This window comes from Ascaphus truei, chromosome 9, assembly GCF_040206685.1.
Source record: "Ascaphus truei isolate aAscTru1 chromosome 9, aAscTru1.hap1, whole genome shotgun sequence".
NCBI lineage: Eukaryota > Metazoa > Chordata > Amphibia > Anura > Ascaphidae > Ascaphus > Ascaphus truei.
In genome coordinates this window covers 14,879,583-14,892,223 of record NC_134491.1, presented here as the reverse complement: position 1 = coordinate 14,892,223, position 12,641 = coordinate 14,879,583, and the positions used below count along the sequence as shown (strand labels likewise).

At 45.5% G+C, this 12,641-nt stretch overlaps 1 protein-coding gene across 1 annotated transcript in view; it reads left to right on the top strand.

Annotated features, from left to right (window-relative positions):
• The window catches only part of INO80 (INO80 complex ATPase subunit), a 66,296-nt gene that overhangs the window by 3,069 nt on the left and 50,586 nt on the right, over positions 1 to 12,641 (top strand). Inside the window, exons 2-6 of the mRNA XM_075615372.1 lie at positions 7,519 to 7,709; positions 8,556 to 8,722; positions 9,129 to 9,196; positions 11,297 to 11,443; positions 12,236 to 12,356. Coding sequence (XP_075471487.1) covers positions 7,567 to 7,709; positions 8,556 to 8,722; positions 9,129 to 9,196; positions 11,297 to 11,443; positions 12,236 to 12,356 — 646 coding nt within the window. The 5' untranslated portion in view covers positions 7,519 to 7,566. The remainder of the gene's footprint in view (positions 1 to 7,518; positions 7,710 to 8,555; positions 8,723 to 9,128; positions 9,197 to 11,296; positions 11,444 to 12,235; positions 12,357 to 12,641) is intronic.

Genomic DNA, 12,641 nt, shown 5'->3' with positions numbered 1-12,641 from the left:
CATAATACTCTTGGCTGTGAACTCCAATCCAGAGTAGAAATGTGCCCCATGTGCATCGCACAAAAAGCCACGGCTGAGTTGTTGTTCGCAGAGCGATTTGCCGAGCATGAAGTCAATGTGCATAGCAAGTGTCCCAAATTCTCAAATGGCTCGATTGGCTTGATGCTGAAACTATAAATAGGGCACACCCCATGTTTCCCCTCACTGGCGATATTTCGCTGGACGTTTTACAAATCCGTCGCTCTTTGAGGCTTGGCGAAACGTTTTGGAAGGAATCACATTGGGGTTGCGGGGTGCGTTTTGGCGAGTTCTGTGCATCTCTAATCCAGAGCGTAACGAAAGCAGTGCATGTTCTATATTCCATGTACTAAACTGGTCATAATTAGACTTTTGCGTTTTAAATGCTAAAGTACCTATTAAAGCGTTGGATAATTTATATTTTAAAGAGCTTTTACATAGTTACAAACGTTTACTGTTATGTTGGGTATGTTCTGGAATTGTGTATATATAGTTTGCCATACCCTACAATGAGCTCGGTTTCTGCTGTGACCATTTACATACATGGTTGCAGAAACACTCTACAGCAGTTACTGAGCCATAAGATGTAAGGGTTACTACCACTTCCCCAGAATGCACATTTAAACAACCAGCTCCTCTCTCAAATGGAGTACAGGTAGTCCTCACTTTACGACTTTTCTGTTTATGACGAACAGCTTATCCGACGCTTTTAAATACATACCAATGGACATTTTTACGGCGCAAAAACAGCTTATCCGACGCCCATACGACACGTTGCCAAGTTGCTACAATCGGCCAATCGTAAGGCTGCAGGTCAGGGAAATCGCCCAGTTCACTCTGTGTGAAGGTTTAGTGGTGTATTTGTGTCCTTAACCATGTCTGATTAAAAGTAAAAATGCTTGTGATGTTGCTCAAAAACGTAAAAGAAAACCTGTTAATTTAGAGGCAAAATTAAACATCATAAAGCACTCGGAGAAAGGAGACGAATACAGAAATTGGGCGTGCCTTGGATATACCTCGCACAACAATTGTGACAATTCTAAAAGATAAGGCAAGAATATTGGAACAGATTAGGGGCTCGGCTCCTATGCAAGGTACAACAATAAGGCAACGTGTTGGGCATATTGCTGAGGTTGTATAACTCATCATGGGGCTGGAAGATCAATCCCAGCGTCAGGTACCCATTAGTTTAGCCTTAATTCAGGCGAAGGCTTTGAGTCTTTATGAGGACATTAAGCACCAGCATGGAGAAGGGTCCACGGATGAAACGTTCACTGCCAGTAGGGGCTGGTTTATGCGGTTTAAAGACTGGGCAAACTTGCATAACATTAAAGTGACCAGGGAAGCTGCTGGTGCTGATGAGGAGACAGCTAATACTTTCCCTGTTAAATTAGCCAAAATTATGGAGGACGGTGGCTATTGCGCACGTCAAGTTTTCAATGCAGACGAGACTGGACTCTACTGGAAGAAATGCCCAATAGAAGTTACATTGCAAAAGAGGAAACATCTATGCCTGGTTTTAAAGTTGCGATGGACAGGCTGACTCTTCTGCTTGGATCAAATGCTGCAGGTGATGTAAGGCTAAAACCTTTGCTTGTCTACCATGCAGAAAACCCTAGGGCATTCAAGGGTTATGCAAAGAGCACACTTCCAGTGATTTGGAAGTCAAACCATAAGGTGTAGGTAACAGGGAGCCTTTTTGAGGACTGGTTCCAACACCATTTTGTTCCCGCTGTGGAATTATATTGCACAAGGCAAAATCTTGCTTTTAAAGCATTGCTGCTCCTGGCAATCTCGTGTTCCTGGATGACCATCATCCAAACGTCATGGTGGTGTTCATGCCCCCCAACACCACCTCCTTGATCCAGCCGATGGACATAGGGGTTATTGCTTCATTCGAGGCCTACTATCTTAGGCAAACATTTACCCAGGTCATCGGAGCAACTGACGCGTCAGAGGACCCTCCTCATGTTTTTTAAACTGGCTATTATGCCGCAATAAAGTTCCTTTTTCTATAGCATTGTGCCTCCAGCCTATTTTGATTTGCAGTGCCCGTCCCACCAATTTTTTCTACTTTACCTTACCTTGGAACGAGAGGCACGCAGCGGACCAGGACCTACCTTAAACCCCAGCCGGAGAGGTGGAACAGAGTTCTATTATGAATCGTGAGTACACATGCTCACGTCCAGTGAGACAACGGGAGGTTTGAAAAGCCCGCCCAGAGGGGGACCGCCAGGTGGAGCGACATACTCACCGGGAACAGGTTAGACGGCTTCTCCCGTCACTGCATGGACTATTGTATTTATTATTTACTCCACTCTGGGATCATATGTGATTTATGGCTCAAAAGGATGTAACCCTGTTTGTGCATTATTATTGTCATGCTTACAGGCAACACTGAGGATATAGAGCACCCAATTAGGGATTTTCTCTTGTCTACATTACAGACAGAAAAGGAAAGGATCTGTCCAGACTTCATTAAAGCGCTTCTTCAAGAGGCCCAAATCTTCAAGTCCATCTACATCACCTCTAAGGCCTGGGACATAGTGAGTTTAAGTGTCGCTGAGCCGCGCTGAGCAGATGCACAAAGCCCCTGCATCTGTCATCAGCGCGGCTATAGTTTCCCCCTCCGCATGCACGCTGATGCGTGCGGAGGCTGAGAAACTTGGAACAGACAGGCAGGTTTGAAATTTGCCGCTCGGGGAAGCGGAGGAGCGGTCACGTGACCACTCCCATCCAATGGGAGCGGGGGACTAGCTCCGCCTCCGCCCCGCCCCCTGAACGCTCTCACTGCCTCGCCTGGAAGGACAAGAAAAAGCACCATTTTCAGCAGGCGAGGCAGAGCAGGAGCGCGGCTCAGCGAGCTTCAAGTCCACTGTCCCAGGCCTAAGAAGTCCTTCCCTATCCCTTCAAATTACCCTCCAATAATTGATATTTGTTGGTATTTTATATTGCTCATACTGTACAGTAAACAGTTTTATTATACAGTTCTGGATTCAATAAATAGAATCTTTACATCATAATTTGTGTGTGTTGCATATCTTATTGCCTGCGTAACATATTTGGTGTATTTTAGTGTTAAAAATGCCTTCAGGAACGGAACCTTCCATTTAAATAGTGTTCTTATGGGAAAATGTGTTTCGCTTTCCGACGCTTCACTATCCGACGCCATTTTGAGTAACGCATTGTGTCGGATAACCGAGGACCGCCTGTAATGTTCAACAATGGGCTTAACCACTATAGTGCCGGACCCCTCTTGTAGAAATGCAAAATCCATGGATTGCCTTCCAAATGAAACGGAATAGGTGAAAGTTGTGTAGGGAAAAGATTGATTATGGCTCCCTGTGTGTACAATTGTAATAACTTTATTTCACAATGACCGTGTAGCGCAGGGGTGCGCAAACTTTCTGTGCTGCGGCCCCCCCCCTGCCTGCCTGCCAGCCCCTCTGCTCGAGCCCCCCATACCTAATATCCAGCGGCGTCATTTGACGTGCGTTGCTATGGCGACGTCATTTGACGCTGCTGCTCTCCGGGGTTCATGTCCTTTATCATCCCTGTCACAATTGCTACCGGCGTTTCGGCCCTTATGGATGTACCTGGGTCTCTCTATGCTATAGCGTGTGATTGGCAATCGTGGTTTTCATGCTATACCGCCCTGAGTTCGGATATCTTACTGTGCAATCACGGAGCGTGCCTGGGTTTGTGCAAATAATCTGTCTTATTTCTTTTTCCCCATCACCCGCCATGTTCCTCACTATATACAGCTCTGGAAGTGGTAGAAGAGCTCGAAATCTAATATTTGACAACCCAGGGCAAAGAAAGATCATACAATCTTTGCCAAGGTCACCCAAATGAAATCTAAGTGACTGCTTTGGGGGGACGTCCCGAAAACCTGACTATTTGTGGAATCTTGAGGACTGGAGTGGAGCACCCGTGCATTAACCATTATGCTGTGCTTTCTGCGGTCTGTAGGGAGCGGCGGCCGGGGGGGCGTGGTTTGAGCAGAGTGCTACTCCCACCCCCCTAGCGGATGGCTGCAGCGTGGGTCGGTCTCCCGGGCTGCAGGGGAGTGCTGCTGCCGGCTGAAATGTAAGCAGCTCCCCTCCCTACACATGCCCTCACAGCTGATCCCTCTGTCGACACACACCTCACCTTTTTGGAGGCTGACAGCTCCCGCCCCCGCCGCTGATAGGCTCACCAGCGCACCACGTGACTCGTCACCGCTCGCGATTGCAATTCTCTTGCATCCCCTTGCGGCTGACGCGTCACAGCGCGTAGTGAGCTGTGCAGCGAGGGGGGACTGGGACCGGCTCGGGAGGAAACCCCTGCAGGTGAGTAACGCCCACGCCGCCGGACGCAGCGGGACCAAAGCCTAAGGGTGTGGAGCGGAGATTATAGTAGGCGCGAAGGAGTGGATAGTGTTGCGTCTGTCGCCCGAGCGATGGGTGATATTGAGCAGGAGGCGTGGCGGACGCATCACCAGGTTTGTTCACCCTCAGTGGCTGAACTGGTCACATGATGCGGCTGCCGCGCGAAAATAACGGAATAGTTTGTTGTTTGAAAAATCTGATTGAAAAATCTGATTTCCATGAAGTAAAAATAGAGCCGGCGTGTTTTCTGAGTTTCTGAAACGCTGTTGAGCTATCGCAGGACTGCTGGGTCTGGCTTGAAAATGCACTGTACCACTTGGTGTGTAGCAATTGTATAACCAAATCAGTTACACATCTAATGTATATGTGAAAATTACAGCCCAATTACCAAGTGCTGCTCAATAACAGGTGTGATTACATGGCGAGTCCATGTTGAGTCCAATTTACGGTAATTTAATAGGTGGAAGTGTAATTACAGTAATGTTGTGTCTCCCAGGAACAACATAATAGTTTGATTCCTGGAGATACAGGTCAAATAATGTCCCGTGCAGGGCTTTATCATATTAAAACCCCCACAGGGGACGCATGTTATCATATTTTACACGGGTCCCCTGTGGGGGCGTTATCATATTAACATTGTATACCTCATTCTTGGTAAAACACAAAAACTAATGCACGGTAATTTCTTCATTGGGTTTTACATGCTAAAGTGTGTGTGTGTGTGTGTGTGTGTGTCTCCAGACTGTTGTTGTTAAATAGTGTAAGGTCAGTTTGTCAGTAATATCACTTTTGATGGGACACGGTGAAATGAAATCTTGGTGCTTGGTCTCAAAGGAACAGATCCTGTCGGGCTGTAAACAGCAACATTTGGGAAGTCCACATTAGATAACCATCAGATTGTTTTGAGTACTTTTCTTTCTTATTGTCTTCATTTTCCTCCTTGTATTTGAGGGAAGAAATGATTACATTGGTGTCTCTGAGATTTTCTCCAGTAACTCTTGGCAGTTTTGGAATCAAAGCAGTAATTTTATCTTGGCTACAAAAAGCCGCAGACTGAATATTTACTGGGAGTTTTCTTTGTACATTTTGGGCCTACATGTAAAAACTCCTCCTGCTATAAAACTGATTACTAATCGAGGTTTTATTTTATGTGCAAATGCCCAGCATGGAGACTTCATGCTTCCTGTCCGTGCTGTTCCTAGGTTGGCGTCTGCTCTTTACAGGAGCTTCTTGTTCTTTCTCCTCTACTCTGGACATTTCCAGCGCTGATACTTTCCAGGAATACATTTCTCATCCACTGATATTCCAACACACGCTCCTTGGGCTGCATATAAATGTTATGACTAGCGGAAGCATGCTTAGAAGAGGAACTAAGGCTGCGTCCATACAGGGGCAGACCGCGCGGACGCGTCCGCACGCTGAGCGATCAGTCTGCCTAAAGGCAGTGATCGCGTCTATACAGCGTGTGCGGAAGCGGTAGGGGGCGCATGATGTGCGTGAAATCAGTCAAAACTGATTTCTCGCGCTATAGGGCGGTCACGTGAGCGGTTCGCCCAATGAGGGCGAACCAGCTCTGTGACATCACTGGCCTGCCCCCAGACATGCCCCCGCACGGCTGCAGTGTTTATGGACGCAGCCTAATGATTGCATTGCCAAAAATCTGCTTCGACTAGTATTGTGGGGTGACGGGACAGCATTGCAGCGTGGTCATGTTGGAAGAATCATCTTGTTTTAAAGCCCAAATATATATATATTTTTTTAACAAAATGACGTTGAACTTTTCCCCTTGCCATTGCTTGCAGGAAAATATATAAAACATTTCCAGGGCCTTGTAACCCTGCACAAGCGCCGGCTTCTCTCACGTGGCATGTGTCTTCAAATGGCATTCCAGTGGTCATGCAACCTTGCGTTTAAAAACACTGCCAGAGTTCATGGTACACAACACTTTGTCGTTGTGTTCTGCAGACTAAGACATGTGTTACAATACATACCCGTCATTTTCAAGGATTTGCTGGGTTATGTTACAGAGGCAGGGCACAGGCAGACATTGTAGTGAACAGATTTGGCAAGTGGGCAAGACCGAAGGGGCAGGCTGAATTTTGATGCTTCCCATGTACTTTTGTGGTTAAAGCCTTTATTCTCAGAGAGGTTCTGATTTAAAGCAGAAATGTGCCCTACTCGCCGGAAACACTCCTCTCCTTTCTCTTCTACCAGCGTATACCTTATTTTTTTTTTTACAAATATCTTTATAATATCAGTGGCTAGTCCAAATAAAAAAAGGTAGCAGAAAATGAGGCATAATAAACGGGTGACAACTCGGAGAAAGCCATGTGGTTTTAAAGATGCAGTCCCCCGCTAAAAATGTCACGTCTTTGTACGTGATCTCCTTGTAATGCACATTAAATCCGATTACCAACCTTTGTGTTTTTTTTGTTTTGTTTTTTTTCCCCTAGCGATTTTTATTTTAAAATGCACAAAATCATGCTGTGTTGTCCACATCTCTCACTTTGTCCTCCCCACCAGGCAGCACAGAACTGGGTTTCATGCAGACTCCAGAAAGATTCTTAAGTCAGTTTATCGTTCAGCATGTATCTTAGTCTTTTTTTTTTAAATAGGAATAATTAAAAATAAAATAAAGAGGGGTGGGGGTAGAGGGGGATATTGAAGTGAAACCAGGAACCCCATTGCACAGTATGATGAGGAAAGCTTTGAAAAAAAACTCCTTAACATAGAGGAACTCGGCCTCATAAGTTTCTCTTAATTTTACACACTCTTCATGGAGCCTTTTTTTTATATGCGGGATTCGAGTCCTAGCAGTTTGGATATTTCTGGGTTTATCCGCCAGGTTCTTTGGTGACCGTATTGTATAATTGGTTAAACCAGGGGTTCTCAACTCCAGTCCTCAAGACCCCGCAACAGGACAGGTTTTAAGGAAATCACTACTTCAGCACAGGTGGTGCAGTCGAAGACTGAGCCACCTGTGCTGAAGCATGGACTGATTGAGCCACCTGTGCTGAAGCAGGGATATCCTGAAAACCTGACCTGATGGGAGGGGGGGGGGGGGCTTGAGGAGTGGAGAACTCCTGGGTTAAACGCTTGTGGTTTCTAACACTGTTCTCTGTTTGTGCAGCTGTGTGCTCCGTGAGGCTCGTGCCCTGTATGAGGAGAGGCTGGGTCTATGGCCTCAGAGCTGGGAGTCACAGAGGATGGCTGCTCCACAGACCTGGCAAAGCCCCTCTACCTCCAGTACTTGGAGAGAGCCCTCCGCCTGGACCAGTTTCTTCGCCAGACCTCGGCTATTTTTAACAGAAGCACCTCCAGGTACTCGTATGCGAACGGAGCATCTAACTCTCATGGCTTAATCACTTGGAGACCAAGGATTTTACCCTCTGGGCCATGAATAGTCCAGATATCCTTCAGTTTACTGTTCTGGTCTCCCTATGTATCCCTGGGTTATAGGATCATTGGGGATTTCTTTAGAGCTGTAACTAGTAGGGTTTTAACCACATTGGCGATATTGCTGACCCCTCTGGCAGCAAAGGGGTTAAATGTAAGTCATATTAAACCTTACAGCAGCAATCCAGCTGAATGTCTGTATACGCATAACTTTTATTTTTAATTTAACATTCAAACTGCACGATTTTTAGCTTTTGGGGACCCCCAACTCTCGAGATACTTAGCTATTTAGTTACTATTGGACGTCCATTTAAATGTCCAGCACGTTGCAATGTCATACTCCTGATGACTGGGCCGTTTTCTATTGGTCTGTGGCACCCACATGATTTGGTTCTCCTTATACTTTTTTTTTTTTTTTTAAGCAACAAAAAAAATATCAATATATACAGTGTCCTTGATATTCATGACCGTAAAGAGTGGCACTGACACGTCTGATCCCCAAGGACATCCCACACAGAACACTGCTGATCCAATAAAGACCTGATCATTGATCTCTGCTCACTTGTAGAACTACAACTCCCAGCAGCCCATTCTGTAGGACAGGATGAATCAGTAGACTGGAAGCACTGGCACAGTTCATCCAAGTAACATTGAAGGAGTGAAGCGACATTGGTTACATTGCATTAAGGGAACAAAGTGAAACCCTATTTTATTATGTTGCTCTGTCGCATCCCATGTACTGGTTCAGCCAGAAACTCCTTCTCTTTGCAGTGACGAAAGCGAGGATGGGCTGGATGAGACCCCCCTACTCCCGGAGTCTGAGGATCTTTCCATGCAGGTGAAGGAAGAGCCCATGTCGCCCCTGCTCGGGGAGCCGTCGGGAGAAGGGAACTCTGTGCTGCTACCAGCTCACTCGCTCAATGGCATTCTGCAGCCAGGTATGTACTGGCCACATCCATCCATGGGTCTCCCTTATGTGCTGGGAAGTAGAACTTTGTCAGCCAGCGGGGCTTTAACAATCTCTTAGTTAAAATAGTAGATGAGATTGAAAAAAGACGTACGTCCATCAAGTTCAACCTATGCTAAATTTAGACAACAGATACTTTATCCTATATCTATACTTATTGACCCAGAGGAAGGCAAACAAAAAACCCCAGAGATAACATCCTATGATATCTTAATGCAGGGTTGCTTATCTCCAGTCCTCAAGTCAAAGACTGAGCCACTGATTGAGCCACCTGTGCTGAAGCTGAGATATCCGTAAAACCTGACATGTTAGGGGGGTCCTGAGAACCGGAGCTGAAGACCCCTGGGTTAATGCATGTTCCTTCACTGTCTCCTCAGAACCAAAGTCAGAGAGAGGAAGTCTGTATAACTTCTCAAAGCTGAAGAAAAGCAGGAAATGGTTAAAGGTGAGGAAGGGTGAGAGCCGTCACTTCGACACGCTCATTTACACGCTCGCCCTTATCTAGCTAACCGTCCACGAACAAACTGTGCCTGAATATAACTTTTTGCTAGATGATGTAATTGTCTAGGAATGTGTATATTGCTTTGGGTATGTATCATCTGATGTGCAATACGCCAGCATTGTGCGCAGTGCTTTAAAAATTACAATACAAGGAAAATAAATTGCACACAATGGGGAGAAGTGCAAAGGGAGACCTTGCTCAAAGGTGTTGTGTGTGTATATGCACACAAATATTGATCTAAAAACAAACAATTACAAACACCTATAATGGGTGAAAAGAGACAATTCTGACTGACGCGTAACACCGGGATCGCAGACACCAGGCAGCTAAAGGTTAAATAAAACCAGCTTCATTCGACCGAGGTTGCCATGTGCAACATTACACACCATTTGGCACAAACCCCCCCAGAACCGGGAATACGTGGGGGGGAGAATCCTAACTCCACTAGGTCACACAGGCTTATAGGAAGCGGTAATGTCAGTCCTTTGTGGCTTCCTATTGGCCCGCGAGGCCTTTAAATGGAAAATACCAGCAGCAGTTTTAGAGGTACATATCTCGGGGAGCAGGGGGTCCCCGTTCATCCCTCCTTCATAGCTATGGGGAAATACCTATTTTTTCAAAAGGTACAGATGCGTTAAATCTCGAAGGGCCATTAAAAATGTACCGCCGTGTCAGACATAAAACACTGCAGTGCGTGAGACCCGGAGGTATGGAGTGATACTTTACGCTGCCCCACCTATTCTTCCTTATTGCTAATGATCATCTTCTTACAAAGCACAGACAGTATATACAGTGTCTGCCCTGAGGAGCTTACAATCTAAGGGGCGCGGGATCAACGCTCGTGATCGGAGCGTGACCGTCCCATACTAGCTCCTCTACACGGAGCTAGACATATGCATTGAGCCTATCATTATCCACTTGAGCAGCACCCAAGGCAAACTTTGATACACCCAGCATTAGCAAGTAGGTGGTTAGCGACTCAGCACTACCACGGGGTCTGCAATTTTATGATACTGTACTCTCATGTTGTTTTTACCTACCGAGGTGTGAGTAGACACTACTTGTGTACTACTGTTCTCTTTTTATTCATTGCGGCAGCAGCCACCTTTTTGTGGTCAGAATAGACACCCCTCCCAGGGGTGCTCCCACACTGGAGACATATCTAGTGTGTGTCACCTGTTTACTGTGTCCTTTTATGACAGCATCTATCACTGACACTAGCAGTGGGCTGTTTATCTGGACTGCCTTACTACTGGCTATACACAGCGGCTACTGCAGTCTCTGTGACAGTTCACTAATACTGACATTCACAGTGTTTAATCTGCTTCTAAACACTACATTAGCAGATGGGCAGGCTGATTTACTAACACCTGAATGTGAGCAATTCTATCCTTGCTGAGTGGCTGCACCTGTATCCATATCCAGCAGACCCAGGCCACATTGGTTTAAATATTCACCTAGCTACACCCTGCACATATCATCAAGGGTGCTAGCCCACACCTCACGCATGAGACTTGGTATATTTTATTTCGCTGCGCTTTTTTGGCTCCATTCTGAGTCTTATTTACTCTGGCAACCTAGTGATCCATTTATCTTAGTTGAGTTATTACTCCCAATAAATGATTATTTTAATTCATTCACTCCTCATCTCACCTACGACTTCCTCCATTCTAGCACACTGTGATTTGTGTACATGCTTGAGTGCTCTCCATTGGGGTTCTTTTCTCCCTGTGTTTAATCTAATTATGGTGGCTGAGGCACAGGGAGATAGTGACTTGCCCAAGGTCACAAGGAATTTACACTGGGATATGAATTGAGTTCACCCACTTCAAAGGCTGTGACCTTCCCACGGATGTTCTCCGTGGCAACTTTTAATGGTTTATTATTCCGGAGAAATATTGATGTAAAAATAGTAGGATTTTCTGCAAACTGCCCTGCGACACTGCCAATATGGAGTCTTTTCTGGTATTCCCTTTTTATTTAATATTGGAAGCGTGCTTTGGGGTGATTCCGGGATCAGGAGGATTTCTCTTCTTGCCGCAGAACATCTTGCTGAGTGTGGACTCCAGTGATAGCGTTTCCCTAAGCGACGAGGACGATTACTCGCTGCCTCAGGAGGAGCTGCATGAGATGCTGAGACTGCACAAATACAAGAAGCTGCACCAAAGCAAATACCACAAGGATAAGGAGGTGAGACGGAGTATACGGACGGCTGTAGCTATGGGGGGAGACCGGCACAAGTTTCTTCATGCTCGTTTTACCAGAAGGAATTCTTATTTGCATGATCCTATTTCTAAGGCTTTACCACAAAGCGCACACCGTAATCATACGTTGATAATAAATACCTAGTCACCGTGCGCTTTTACCCGTACAAAGGCATTTGCAATCGTGCAGTTTTCAGAACGGCTGCGTTTGAACGTGCAATTTCCTGCTTTTCTAGTATTTCGAATATAATACATAATACCTTCGTCAACAACTCGCTAAAATCAAAATGTGCCATTCTGAAACGGGCATTAAAGTGTAGAGAAGGTGTTACAGGGCTGAGGGATTTTTGATTTATTTCCGCCTCAGTGCAGTGTGCTTTGTAAAATGAGAAACTTCATATAAATTAACTTTATTTCATATAGCGGTTTTTCCCAATGGGACTCAAAGCGCGTGACAATGACAGTATAGCGCGCAGTACGCAGCACATAGGATTGCTACACAGTCCCTGCCCAGATGAGCTTACAATCTGTTTTTGGTGCTTGAGGCACAGGGAGGTAAAGTGACTTGCCCAAGGTCACAAGGAGCTGACAGCGCGAATTGAACCAGGTTCTCTTGATTCAAACTCCACTTCTCCAACACGGGGAAGAAGTCTTCACCGTATATTGATTGAAGGCCTACGTATTGTTACAAGAATGAGCCGAGCATGTGTTCAGTATATGTTCCCTGGTTATAGCCTGGTATGACTGGGAACTGCAAACCTGTCCCTTTGTTCCCCAGCTGCAGCAGTACCAGTATTATAGTGCTGGGTTACTTTCCACCCATGACCCCTTCTACGAGCAACAACGCCACCTACTGGGCACCAAGAAGAAAAAAATCAAAGAGGAGAAGAAGTTTAAAGGTGAGAATTGCAGTTCTGTGATATTTTTACACCTAATTTACAATTTCCATTTGTGTACACACACGAATTTAGATTTCGTTAATTAGATTTAGATATTTTAGATTTCTATATTTGTCTGGCCAACTATATTAATTGGCATAATATTTATTCATTGTTGTGAATTAAACCGTTGGTGACGTCCTAATTACATCTATTTGCAATCTCTGTGATGTTGGTAGTACAAGCAAAAGGCATCAGTAACTTGAAAGGGCCGCTCCCTCCTTGGATAACATTTACTAATGGCAG